This window comes from Drosophila subpulchrella, chromosome 2R (assembly GCF_014743375.2).
Source record: "Drosophila subpulchrella strain 33 F10 #4 breed RU33 chromosome 2R, RU_Dsub_v1.1 Primary Assembly, whole genome shotgun sequence".
Classification (NCBI taxonomy): domain Eukaryota; kingdom Metazoa; phylum Arthropoda; class Insecta; order Diptera; family Drosophilidae; genus Drosophila; species Drosophila subpulchrella.
In genome coordinates, this window is record NC_050611.1 from 15320713 (window position 1) to 15334584 (window position 13872).

A 13872-nucleotide genomic window follows, 5' to 3' on the forward strand; every position below is an offset into this window, starting at 1 on the left:
ATGGAGTTGAACAGGGCGGTCTCTACTTGCATCTTTTGGCACTCATTTAATGGCTGGTCATTCCCTTGGCATTATCAAAATCGTGGTCAATTACCCACTCCGATTGCCGACCTCAAGCCATAATACTTTTAAATGCACAATAAACAATCTCCTTTGTCTGCTCGATTCTACTAGCTTTGTCCGCACAAAGTAATGCACAAAATCAAGTTGTCCACTCAAAACGAACCACTAGAAGCTGATTACTCAGACGTTACCAGTGTAAAAACTGCCATTATCCGCCAATTACACAGATGTTCCATTCTTTTTAAATGACTTCGATTTGGAAATTACTTGATCAGCTTAACACAGAAAGATAAAATAACATTAATTAAACAAATATTCTTGAAATACAGTACACAGAGCTGATTTGGCACTTCCAAAATATATAATATAAATATTACTCAACCTGCTCGATTTAAACGTAAGGTTATCGCTCTTATTTTAATTTTTTTTTGTTAGAGTAACAACAGTTTTTCGCATTAATGACGAACAACTAAGTTGGAATACATAATAACATTGGCTGCACAAGAACAATGGAAAATAAAAATAGCCTTGACAAATTATTTAATTATTTTGCGTAATCAGTGGAATATTTTAATCAACTCACGTATTAATGGAAATCTGATTTTACAGACTATATCTGTTATTTGATGGTATTAACATATTCAAAAATCTTATAGTTCTATACAAATAGTATATTTTAAACATAACAGCTAACGTAGTCATTTGGTTTACTACCGAGCTCTACAAAAACAAATTCCGATTGATTTTGTTCGGTATATAGTCGTCGGTCAGGAAGTCGATGACACTCTCGATTTCGGCCTTTAGCTGAATGTCCTGCAGCATGCGCAGTTCCTGTCGCACTCCCGGCTCCAAGTCGCCGCGGGCGAGGAGGTCATTGATTTTCTTGTTGTCGCCGGCAACCAGGGCAACCGCTCCAGTGCCGAGGGCGGGAATCTCCGAGGGGTGTAGCCCAATCCAACGCAGCGAAGGTGTGGTAAGTCCTTGGCTGGAAAAACTCATCGCCTGCGAGCCATGGCGATAGACGAGCATTATCTCGATACCAAAGGGATCGGCATCTACGAGAATGTAGGCAGGCAGTTGGTTCTCCTCGCTGAGTCGATGTACCATCCGCCGGGTGCAGCAATCCGGGTATCCTTTGCCAGTTACAAGGATGAAGGGTTGTCCCATGGTGGAAAATACATTTCTGTACAGAAGACTCTGGAATACCGATTCCTTTTCAACGATCAGTACGAAATCAGCCTCCGTTTCAATACGATCTATCTTCTCGGGATCCGTGGGCAATGTCATGGCTCCACCATATGAGCTGCCATCCAGAATATCACCGTTGGTCATCAGCAGCCGTATATCGCCTGCAAGAGTGTATCAGTGTATCAGCAGACAGCCCTTGGCCAGGGATTCCAGTGAGACTCACCTGCCATGAGACCCTTGGAGGCAGCCAGTACGCCCAAGGATAAGGGGGATGTGTTCAGCATACGACAGACATCCAGCCTGGCTTCGGCAATCCTGGACTGCGAGCGGATTAGCTGTGGATCACTGTAATAAAGTCCACGGACAGTGAAGCTACCGCCGCGGACTTGCAATCGGTGGACCCGGGAAAGCATGTAAGTCAGCAGGCAGAAACTGTGACGACTTCCCCGGTTATTATAGCTGACCCGTCGATACTCCGTGGTCAAGTTTGAGGATGAGTTCCTTGGTACCATCAAGGTGGCATTGCCGTGGACCAAGTTCGCCACAAGCTCAAGGGTAATCTTTTCTAAATTCTCCACAATTTCACCCATCGTACAAGCCAATTACTTATATTAAGTTTTAATTGTTATCAATAGGTCTAAACAGCTTCGTTAGTTCTTTACAATCTAAAAACTAAAAATAAAAGCTTAATAATGTTAGCATAATGGTTCATGAGTAGATACAATAATGATAAAAAAGGTTAATTTAATTGAATATATTAAGTGTAAACTTAAATGTAAATGATTATGAAATTAAAGGTTGTTCTACATTACCATTTTAATTTTTAATTCATAATATTAGATCCTAAAATGATCCTTAAATGAGTAGGGATTAGTAATTCAAATTGTTTTGTTCTGATTCCTTTGCTTTTTGCATCCTTGTTTTTTATGATTTATATGGTACTTCACTGAAAAATAACTAAATTTAAATTCACATAAGATTAAGGCTAAGATTAAATGTACTTCCTCCTTACAGTGTATTATTGAGTGTGCACTTAATTTTTATGTGGTAATATAATTTTTATCAGTTTGTAAATTACACAGTACCTCATAATACTTAACTATTTAGTTTTAATGTGTAAAAAGGTAAACAGTTTAAATTAATTTAATATATGAATAGGCCGATTTTATAATTTGTGTTTTCACATATTTTCTCTAATAAACTTATTTATTTTACTTGTTGGGATATGACTTATGATTTTAAATGTTTCTGGCGGAAATTTAACAAGTTTTCGCTTACTAACACCTTAAGGTTAAGCAGTTATAATAAAGCTTTGCTATCTTATGGATAAAAGTGCTCTTTTGGGATTTTGCCCAACTTCATGTACCCCAGTTTCAACATATTTTGGCACTAGACATTTTTTTCAGACTTCTGTGAAATATTAATATCACTTGAACCACTAATGGGAATTCCAATAAGTTCGTTTGTTTTTCACACTCCAAAGGACATTTGAATCCAAAGCGCTTTATTGATCTAAATTAGTTGCAGAGAGTGCCACGCCCCCTGCTTCTTTTTGTTGTATTCCTTTGTCACTGGCGGAAACCCCCAGGAAAATGAGTGGAAAACTGTGGGCCGAACACACACGCCCACCGACAAACGCACAGTAATATTTCATAAATACGTAAGCAATTCAAGTGGGCTTGCACATACCTATATTCACTTTTTGTAAAAGTTTATCGCGTAAAACGTTGCGTGGAAACATTTCGAGGGGGGTTAAAAATAATATCCGACACGAGCTTGCTGGCTAAAAATATACCACCAAAAAGAAAATTCCCTTTCGGTGAAAACAAATGTTTTTTAAAAACTAAAACGCACACACTAGTGTTATAAAAAAAAAAAAAGAGAGCGCGAGGGAGATGGAGAGTGCCATAAATTTATGTGAATTTCTTTATTCGGTCTTTCTTTTTTTCTGTTTTTTCTTCTTTCTTTCTTGCTTTTCTTCTTTCTTTTTTTTTTTTGTATGTGCAGAAAAGTGTACTCGTTGTTACAAAGCACGCACACACACCGTTTATTTGGTGTGTGGGGGCGGGCGGCAGGCGGGGGGCGGCTCTCTTTCGGGACAGGGAGAGAAAATGAGAGAGAGACAGGAAAGGAGAGCGCCAGCGAATGGGCTAGGAAAACTAACGAACGGAACGAAACGGAATGGCAGCCCCTTAAAGTATTGATTTGCTGGTTATGGTGCTGCCACTTCTTGTACTTACCAATCCAATCTCCAATCAAATACAATTTCCGATCGGCCCAAAGAGGCGTGTGAAGAAAAGCTATGGCCGAAAAGCTATTCGCTCTCTCTCTCTCTCTCTCTGGTTCAAAGAGCAATCGCTAGCTGCTGCTGGTGGTCACTGCTGTTGCCATCGATGTAACGCATATTATTATTTAATTTTTTCGACTTTTCCCCCAGTTTCCAGTTTCCAGTTCCTTTGCCGATGCCGATTTCCCGAAAGTGGTTTAGTTGGAAAGGCTTTGCTTTTTACCGACTTTTACCGAACGACGACGACACACACAACGAAATGCAAATGCAATACATAGCTCTCTCACTCGCTCACTCGCTTCTCGCTCGCTCGCACACAGCGCAGCTCTTTGGTTTTCAATCAGATTTTTCTTTCTTATATTTCTTATCGCGATGCTTTTTTTTTTTTCTTCTTCTCTTGAACAAGAACGGTCACCGATTTTTCACCAAGATTACGAACGCAATTGGTCACCCCCTCTTTTTCCGCTTCCCCTCGTCACTGAAATACCACAATAACAACAACAACAACGACAGTCTTGTTGGCAACAAATGGAAATATTCGCTATAGCTCTGCGCTGCTCTGCCCTTCGCCAACTAATGTGTATCCGCGATGGGTTATGGGTAACTTGATATTGATACGTTGATTTTAATTATTATCAGCCGTTTGAGCCGCTGGCGGTGGCCGCAATTGGGACACGACGATTGTCCCGCTCACGCAACGCAGTTAAATATTACTATTTTCCTCCGTCCACATCCACTTTGGCAGCAACAAAAGTACGTACGTCTCGGTCTCTCAAAAAAATTCACATTACGATACGGCAGCCATATTGTAGCAGCGTTGCCAGCCGGCGGGAGTCACAAAGTACTAAAAATGTCAGCACTTAAAGAGAAAATACTAAAACTACCGCTTTTCTAGTACTCTCAAAACAAAGTAGGTTAACTTATGATATGATCTGGAATATAGATAAAGAAGTTCCCCAGTACAAACTCTATGTCCAATTCATACATATTTTAAGAAGTCGTCAATCCTGGATTGCAATGGTACTGGGTATAAAATAAATACTTACAAAATTCTTACCAAAAATACTAATTAACTGCTTTAACGGACTGGCAACATTATTTCGAGAGAGGAAAAAATATATATTTTTAAACATCATTCATTTAATACAACCTTCAAATTAATATCGAAAATAAAGTATAATACATATACTAAACATTAAATTATATTTGCTTTTGTCAAAAATACTTAAATAGCCACATAAAACCATTTCGAAGAAGTTGCTGTTTATTTGTTATCAGTTTTATGTTATATTTTTAGAAAATTTATAAAAATGGATCGTATGAAATATTAATAAACGCACCTATACAAAAAAAAACAGTGTTTTAATATCGTTTTTGACGAGTAATTTATTAAAAGTGTTTGTAATTAACTAAATAAAGTAATGCTTAGGCTTTTATGTTTTGTTCCAATTTTATTTCAAAAAATATCCATTTGTATAATAAACAATTTCTCTAAATTATGTTAGTCACAAAGTTTTAGGAGAAGCTCCTGCTGAGTTCAGTTAACGATAAAAACAGGCTGTTAATGATAATTCTCAATTAAATACATAATTAAGGTCTAACCCGATTTTACCTTCTATCAAGAGTCTGTAGATCGGTACCACGGAAGTCAGGAACGTCTAGTTAAGCACTACAGACACTGATAAACCCTCCGTAAAATAGAAAACTTAAAAACTAATAGTCAAAAGTAATAAGTTATATGACAGTGAAGTTAAGTCAAATTTGTAATATTTCCTAACTGGCTGTGATTTGTTTTGCTATCTTAAGAATCTCTATGATCTTATAATTCTTCTCTGATTTCCTAGATATTTATGACTTTGTATCACATTTCAGTGGATTGGTTGTGTGGCTTTGGAGCTGCCCTCGATCCATTTCCTAAGTAAATCCCCAGGCTGAATGGTTGGCTGTTGCTGCGGCACAGTTGTCCTCGAGTACGGAAATTCACTGTGCGCCAATGTGGGAGTGGGCGATGCTAGGGGCGGGAAAGCAGCCAGGTTGCGTTGACTTCCCCGAGTGTCGGACCAGCCGTAGTCCCTAATGGTCGGCGCAGCTGTTCCCCATTGCGTCTCTGGTCGGGGCTGCGACTCGAATCCGGAAGATTGGGACGAGGTGCGTGAGAGTTGCTGCTGTTTCTCCTCGTAGTGTCTCATAAGACTGGCAGTGCTTAGGTCCTGGTTGATACTTTGATTGGCCGCCACCCAGGCGCTTACATCAGCGCCGCCGACATTCCTGTTTATGACCGGCAAACGCGATGGCATCAACAAATTGTGCGTGGATCTGGTAAAAGCCTGGTTCTGGGCCATGTTACCATAACCGGGACGATACCATTGGGACTCCATTGGCCTCATCGGTTTCTGCTGGAACATCAACGGATGTTGGACTTGCGGCGTAACCACTGTAGACGCTCCTCCATAGTTCGAGGACCAGGCCTGCTGTTCCATCCGTTGCTTTGACAGGTGCAACGAATCCAGGGACAACAGAGAAGCGGGCGGTTGAATTGTTCGCTGCGAGATTGTGGGAGCAGGTGAATGGCAAACTGAGGCGGAGCGGAGCGATATATTGCCAGTGCTGGTATTGCTGCACCCGCTTAACTGCTGACTGAGCATGCTTAGCGTTTCCTCATCACATTCATCCGCACAGAGGCGATGGAAACTCTCGCAGGCGGACTCGTTGTGACTCGTTTGACTAAGCAGATTGGACTGGTTGGTGATCAACAAAACCAGGGTGAAAACACTGCCCAGTAGCTGTTAAAGTTAAAAAGACTTTGTAATAGTTATCATTATGTTTATGGCTTTAAACTTACTATAAAAGAGATTCCATCAATATGAGGAGCTAGCAGTTCGGTTCCCGTTGCATACGCACTCCACAGCAGTAGGGCGATGGTAAATCGCGTAAACTTCAAGCCGTCATTGATCTTGTGCAGGAAACTCAGGGCCAACATGGCATATGGGTAGACCCCAATAAAACAAGATGCAAAGGTGGCCTGCTGCACTTGCTGCTGGCTTAAGCCCACCGAATACAGCAATAGCTTGCCAAAAGTACGGCAGTATAATAATAGTTTCGATGTTGTTTCCCGCTGTTCCAGAAAAATGCCCACGGCGGAGGTCAGAACTCGAATAAAGGCCAGCACATGGGAGTAGGCATAGAACAGGGCTAATCCAACGAATTTTCCAAGGAAAGTCGTAAACTGATGGGCTGTTCCATGTGGCAAGCGGCAGAGCAGGCAAATAATGTTGACCACGGTCAGGATGGTCATTAGAGCGCGGTATCGCTGGAGTTTGTACTGCTTTTGGGCACTAGCCAACCGATTGAAGTGCGGCTGCTTGAGCAGCGATGCCCCCTTGATGATATAGTTTAGGAACTTGGAGCTCAACACCATTTTCTTCTTCTCGTGCAGGACTTTGTTCACGTGCCGTTCGCAGCTGCTGCACAGGCGAAACTGCTTCTCCAGTCGTTCTCTAAGGGGAAAATAAAACAGAACCATTAGTTTGATAAATATCTTGTTGCTTTTTGCTTGTTATTTGTTATATAAGGTTAGGAAGAGGGTATCGAATGTTTATCAGATATCATTAAACTCAATTTGGCAGACTTTCTTTGGTTTTGAAGATATTGACATGCTTACATATATAATTAAATCAAAATTACTTCACTTTAACCCGAAAAACCAGTTTAATGTATACAATCCAAACAAATAAGTTCAGCTTCCTTATTTCTTTAACATACATAATGGATGTTCATCAAAATTAGGCGGCAAGCATACACATGACAAATCTTCAGCTGTCATAGGGTAGAAAGAATGATATAATAGTACACTATACTATGTATATAATCATTTTGATGGTTTTCCAAGGCTATTTAAGGGATCATTTAATTTCTTCACCTGTAAACCTTAAGTTCCTGATCAAATCGCGACTCATTCTTGGGCTCGAACTGCGACAACTTCTCGACCTTGAGGCGCTGGGCCTCGTTGCACTGGTCGCACAGGCCATTTTTGGGCTCTGGAGGGTTCGCGGCCAGGACGTCCTGGTAATAGGAGTTCGCGCAGATGCTCGAGCTGCCGTGGGAGCTGTTCTTCTGGGAGCCAAGGCTGCAGTCCCGCTGCGAGGTCATGTCCCTGTTGTAGTCACCGTCCTTGGTGAATCCATTGTACTGCTCGCACTTGGGGCAGGTCCAACTATTGCGATCCGCGTAGGGAACTCGTGCGTTGCCATTGCAGAACCAACAATTCACGCGGGCATCGTAGCGGGAACTGCAGATCAGGTTAGGGTTGTTTATTACCAGATTACCAGATGGGACTATGCCACTTACCGTATATTGAGGAATCCCTTGAACAGAAACGTGCCGGCAACAAAAAGAATGGCACTAATGGGTATGGCCGTCGCCGCCAGTGGCATTATTAGGCTTATCATATTTGTTTCTTTGTTGACCGCGCTTATCTATGAAATCGGAATGGTTCCTTTGTCGCTCATCGAGTCACATTCACTTATTTATCCAGATCTCAGGCAGTCTTTATAATTTTTCACCCAACGCCGGCGCGCGCAAATTAACCACAAATAATATCGTAATGTAATATCGCCCAAACTAGAGATGGCAATAGTTATGCGATAGTCCTTAAAATGGGCGTCCTATGTCATTTTGTGCCAGGAACTGTGCAGAAAACTTAAGGTGGTATTTCTGTTAAAATTATATATTTGATAACATTTATTTGTACTACTAATACAAATATAAAAGTTAATATAAAAGTACGATTAATTCTTGTTAAATGGATAATCCACTTACTTTCTCGAAAAAAATCTTTAAGTGTCTGTAAGGGCAATAACCTACATTTATAAAAAACAACAATTTTTTTTTTAGAACCCACTGCAGAATATTACCTTTTATAATAACAATACAATATTTAATGATTTCAACTCTGTAATCGTTACAATATATACTGGGATGTCACAAAAATCTCTTTCAACCAAATTTTCCCGAAAAGCAAATCTCGGTGTCACAGAAACCACCTCAAGAACAAGTACATACACGAATTAAAACCAACCAAATAGCAGACTTCGTAAAAAAAAGTTTTAACATAAGACCAACTTTACTTCGAAACTCTATAAATTGGTTGGTTTACAAACCAACCGTTCCAAAAACCTTCGACGGCTGTGACACCCCTGTGTGACTTATTGAGTAATTTATAAGACTTGTTGAGCTAGGATAATAATAAAAATGCTTTCATACATCAGAGTAAATTCCAACTGAATTCCCACTATTTACCCACTATTTCGTCTTTACCATTTCATAAATGTTTTTTTGGTGGGCGTTTTCAGTGGCGTTAACAGCTCTGTTAAGTCCTAACAGTGCCAGTTAGCCGGGACACCCTCCCGGCAGCCGATGCATCCCCCGGCATTTCAGCGTTACTATTTGCCCCATTTGTGGTCACTCTGCTGTTCTCCCACCTCTAGCGCGAACTTCCGCTATATAAGACCGCGCTCTCCACAGCAGCCGCACTAATTTTTCCAAGTGTGTGAAGCGGACTGTTTGTGTTGTGTTCGACTGCTATAAGCGAAAGATAATTTTAAGTTAAAAGTTCAAAAACCTAAAACAAATACAAAATGAGGGAAATCGTTCACATCCAAGCTGGTCAGTGCGGCAACCAAATCGGCGCCAAGGTAAGTTTTTCCAAATCGATTTTCAATTCCCATTTTCCATACACGAGAGTACAGTTGCCAAAATGGCGTCATTTTTGCACGAATCGCCTGTCCATGTGGCAAAAATTTGTATTGAGGCCGGCATTTTCACACGCACACATCTGCATTTATGTATACCAAGAAGTATATGTGTGTGTGTATGTATGGTTGTTGAGTCCCCCGGCATCTGTGTTTGTATATAATGTAAATTTGTCCGATTTCGATAAGATGCTTGCCATTTCCTGTTTCACTCTGCAATTTGGGTTCTAAAATTTAGAACGAAAGCTTGGCACGCCCAAAAATGCAATAAAAACGGTGTTTTAGGGCCATTGACACTGGCATGTGTGTAATTATAGTTGGGTGTGTCTGCACTTTTATACACCACAATTTGTATATCTGTGTGTGCGTGTTGCATGCATGAGTCATTTTCTCTTGGGCGAAAGCCTTTCATAGTTTTCCAACGGTTGTGAAAGCCATTTCACTGCCCAGATGGTGAAGGGTACTTTTCTTTCGTCAAAACACGAAAGGTTTTCTACACGCTCACATTCTCAAGACTTGAGAGTTTGTGTGTGTGTGTGTGAGCGTCGGCCGGTTTTTTTTGCCGCTATGCGTCTTCTAAAGAGAAAACATGACGTCATTTTAACCTAAAATGGCTGAACCGGTCGTCGTTGACCGGTTCGCAGAGTGTATAAGAGTTTTAATACATAAGCGAGAGATGTAGATAAATGTCTGTATGTATGTAGGCTGCATTAGCCGTTCTATCGATTTTCTTGCATTCCACACATACTCTGCTAAACTGAAGTATTTTGCGACCTCTGCTATCTTATCTGGAATGAAAACATTTTCTATTTTCTATTCATGATTATGAAGTATAGTATATGGTATAGATGAAATTCGGGTGTATTACTGCAACTCTATTCTTAAGACCTAGAGTTTGCAAATTGAGATGACCCTATATAGAGGAATTTACCATCTGTTTGTCTCTATCCCATTTTCTCCCACACACACACTCAAATTTCGCACAGAGAAAGGGCGGTGCTGCACATGCGTGTGGGTAACGGGACAGGGATGGGATGGCGATGACGAATCTTTCTAGTCCTTGCCCAAAAAATCAATACCCATACCACCATATCCTGCCAATGGGCCCGAAAAACAACCCTCGGCAACGCCTTAAAACCCGAGCAGCTGCAACATAACAATTGTTGTGCCCAAGTATGGCTCTCTCTCTTTCAGCCGGCTTAAAAAGGGAATTTCTGTATAATAATAATCCGGTACCATTTCGCCTTAACGAGTGTCAACCACGCACTTCCTCCGTACCCCCATATACCCTATACCATATACCATATACCAATGACAGACTTATTTCACTAAATTGTTTTTATTTGTTTACGCGACATAAACAACGACAATCGCAGAAACGTCTCTTTATTTTTTGGCTCGAGGTGACGTAATGCCCTGAAAAACAGACGATTTATGCGCCAGATGGTCGGTAGTTAGAGCTCTGAGCTGCAGTTTTAACCTCTCAGTAACGCCAACGCCTCTCTCCAAGTAGTACCGCCACCTCCTCCCCTTTTTTTCTTATAGAGAGTGGGTCGAAAGCCGAACAACCGGTGATGTAAGCCATCGAAAGCGGGGGACTTTGGGGTGGTAAAGCCCGGCTCTGAGGTCGCCGGCATTGCGTGGGGGCAGCAGACATCGTACATCAGACATACATATAGACAGGCAGACAGATGATAGTAGTCACACACCTCAGCTAAGCTCTCAGCTCGGTTCAGCCCACGCCCGAAGATAGATTCAAGAGAGATCGGTCGGCGGAACCCAATGACAGCTGCGCCTCGAGATCCGAAACGAAAACCCACGCCAGATGACGTTATCGTTGGTGGTGGAAACGCACCAAAAATGGCAGCGTATAAGTTATGTTAATCGGAGCTCGGCCCATACACAGAGTTTATGATGGCGTACATATAGGTGGCTGAACATATAGCCGAGCCTAGACATATGTGTGTACATAATTGAGGCCTGTGCCCATTCTTTCCAATCAATAGTTATATATAGACTTTTTTCAACTACACTGCAAACATTTGGCTCAAGAAGGTATCTTGTCTACTCTCTGAAGTAGCAAAGATAACTTTGAAAGCATAGCTTTTAGAAGAATGAGCTTTCCCATTTGAATTTTCTTTGAAAGTGCTGCTTATATAACTTTCTCCTAACAAAGAAGGGAATGTTAAGCTAATTACTTTCAAAATTTTAATTGAATTTATCAATTAGTAAAGGTTTATTGAAAGAGTTATAACAAAAGCCCCTTCATTTGTGTTCGTTCTTTCCTTTTAACCTCCTAAAACATTCTTTAGCTTAGTTTTTCCTTGTGAATTTTAAAATATTTAGATTTCTTGGTCTGGGCTTTGAGATATTTTACGACTATTGATTTTCCGAGGTGACTCATTCGCAAGCCACTTCTTAAGATAGAGCTAGAAAACCCACCCCTGTGGATCGATTTTTCTGCTGACTCATTTTCACAAGAATTTTCGTTTACAACTTCGGAAAACCCAGTCTCTAATCTCCATTTCCTAATTTCACCTTTCTATTTGCAGTTCTGGGAGATCATCTCCGATGAGCACGGCATCGATGCCACCGGCGCCTACCACGGTGACAGCGACCTGCAGCTGGAGCGCATCAATGTGTACTACAACGAGGCCTCCGGTGGCAAGTACGTGCCCCGCGCTGTCCTTGTCGATCTGGAGCCCGGCACCATGGACTCCGTGCGATCGGGACCCTTTGGCCAGATCTTCAGGCCCGACAACTTTGTGTTCGGCCAGTCGGGAGCCGGCAACAACTGGGCCAAGGGTCATTACACAGAGGGCGCTGAGCTGGTGGACTCAGTGCTCGATGTGGTCCGCAAGGAGGCCGAATCCTGCGATTGCCTGCAAGGCTTCCAACTCACACACTCCCTTGGCGGCGGCACTGGCTCCGGTATGGGTACCCTGCTGATTTCCAAGATCCGCGAGGAGTATCCCGACAGGATCATGAACACATACTCGGTGGTGCCGTCGCCCAAGGTGTCGGACACCGTTGTGGAGCCCTACAACGCTACGCTGTCGGTGCACCAGCTGGTGGAGAACACGGACGAGACCTACTGCATCGACAACGAGGCTCTCTACGACATCTGCTTCCGTACCCTCAAGCTGACAACACCCACATACGGTGACCTGAACCATCTTGTCTCCCTGACCATGTCCGGCGTGACCACCTGCCTGCGTTTCCCCGGCCAATTGAACGCTGATCTCCGCAAGCTGGCCGTCAACATGGTGCCCTTCCCACGTCTTCACTTCTTCATGCCCGGCTTCGCTCCTTTGACCTCCCGAGGCTCCCAGCAGTACCGCGCCCTCACCGTGCCCGAGCTGACCCAGCAGATGTTCGATGCCAAGAACATGATGGCCGCCTGCGATCCACGCCACGGACGCTACCTTACCGTCGCCGCCATCTTCCGTGGACGCATGTCCATGAAGGAGGTCGACGAGCAGATGCTGAACATCCAGAACAAGAACAGCTCGTACTTCGTCGAATGGATCCCCAACAACGTTAAGACCGCCGTGTGCGACATCCCGCCCCGTGGCCTGAAGATGTCCGCCACCTTCATTGGCAACTCCACCGCCATCCAGGAGCTGTTCAAGCGCATCTCCGAGCAGTTCACCGCTATGTTCAGGCGCAAGGCTTTCTTGCATTGGTACACCGGCGAGGGCATGGACGAGATGGAGTTCACCGAGGCCGAGAGCAACATGAACGATCTGGTGTCCGAGTACCAGCAGTACCAGGAGGCCACCGCCGACGAGGACGCCGAGTTCGAGGAGGAGCAGGAGGCTGAGGTCGACGAGAACTAAATTCGAATCGAGACCCAATCGAATTCTCGATCAATGTTTTGCGAAAAAAAATGAAACGAGAACAAATTAATTCATTTGTAATAGATTTGTTCTCCTAACAACGTAATCAATAAAGTCGGATCCCATTTTGTTCACAAGTCTAAACATTGCTGGTTTTTAATGGGTTATTGGGGAATAATAGAAAGGAAATCATATATCTTTTGTGGGTTATTTGGGATAAATAGAAAGGAAATCATATTTCTTATGTTTGGTTTGGTTTTTTAAATTTATGAGTTTATTAATGCCTATATATTTCAGTGGTTAATTATTGTTTATTTAAACAATTGGTTAGTTTTGTGATTTATAGTTTTTTGTGTGGACAGCTAAAAACAATGGGTATCTTTCCACCTGCTGTGTTTGTTTTGGCCAAGTGGGAATGCTTTCTGATTGATAGTTTCATTCACAACATTGGTTTATTTTTAGATTTTTATTTATTAGCAGGTTTTTCTTTGCCTACCTCAACATTCGCTCAAATAGAGCAATAACAAAAATGATTTGCCCTTGAAGAGGACATGATATGATCATTTGAACGTAGGAAGTGGGCCTACGTATTGTACAATGATATTGTTTCGGCCGCCGGTTTTGTTGGCCTTGTAAGCAATATAAGTAATTAATATAATTTTTGTATCGCAGACATCAGACTGTAAGTTCCCACTTATTATTTTCACGTAGGTGGTATATAAGTCTGTTGTTTTTATTGAAAACA

At 42.2% G+C, this 13872-nt stretch overlaps 4 protein-coding genes across 8 annotated transcripts in view; 1 reads left to right on the forward strand and 3 right to left on the reverse strand.

Moving 5' to 3' along the window:
* LOC119549019 (MAP/microtubule affinity-regulating kinase 3) overlaps positions 1-4323 on the reverse strand; it is a 33475-nt gene extending 29152 nt beyond the window's left edge. For 3 of the 4 annotated variants that reach the window (XM_037856692.1, XM_037856690.1, XM_037856691.1), the window contains exon 1: positions 3492-4322. The gene's annotated coding sequence lies outside the window, so the exon portion shown is untranslated. Of the gene's footprint in view, positions 1-3491 lie in introns of all 4 variants that reach the window. The other variant, XM_037856689.1, reaches the window with a different exon arrangement.
* LOC119549022 (meiotic recombination protein W68) lies at positions 21-3478 on the reverse strand. 2 transcript variants are annotated; one of them, XM_037856695.1, is made up of 3 exons: positions 2064-3478; positions 1475-1923; positions 21-1412 (listed from the first exon to the last, which is right to left on the reverse strand). In XM_037856695.1, exons 2-3 carry the CDS (start codon positions 1839-1841, stop codon positions 784-786), a joined length of 996 nt encoding a protein of 331 aa, XP_037712623.1. In that variant the 5' UTR covers positions 1842-1923; positions 2064-3478; the 3' UTR covers positions 21-783. The 2 variants fall into 2 exon arrangements, with proteins under 2 accessions (XP_037712623.1, XP_037712621.1); XM_037856693.1 differs by having other exon boundaries at positions 1475-3478.
* Positions 4324-4969: 646 nt separating the features above from the next.
* On the reverse strand, positions 4970-8145 carry LOC119551482. Its single transcript, XM_037860845.1, has 4 exons — positions 7886-8145; positions 7458-7826; positions 6381-7035; positions 4970-6321 (listed from the first exon to the last, which is right to left on the reverse strand). The coding sequence occupies exons 1-4, from the start codon at positions 7984-7986 to the stop codon at positions 5407-5409; spliced, it is 2040 nt and encodes a 679-aa protein (XP_037716773.1). The 5' UTR covers positions 7987-8145; the 3' UTR covers positions 4970-5406.
* A 919-nt stretch (positions 8146-9064) lies between these two features.
* LOC119549138 (tubulin beta-1 chain) lies at positions 9065-13271 on the forward strand. Its single transcript, XM_037856909.1, has 2 exons — positions 9065-9231; positions 11841-13271. Exons 1-2 carry the CDS (start codon positions 9175-9177, stop codon positions 13125-13127), a joined length of 1344 nt encoding a protein of 447 aa, XP_037712837.1. The 5' UTR covers positions 9065-9174; the 3' UTR covers positions 13128-13271.
* The last annotated feature ends 601 nt before the right edge of the window (positions 13272-13872 follow it).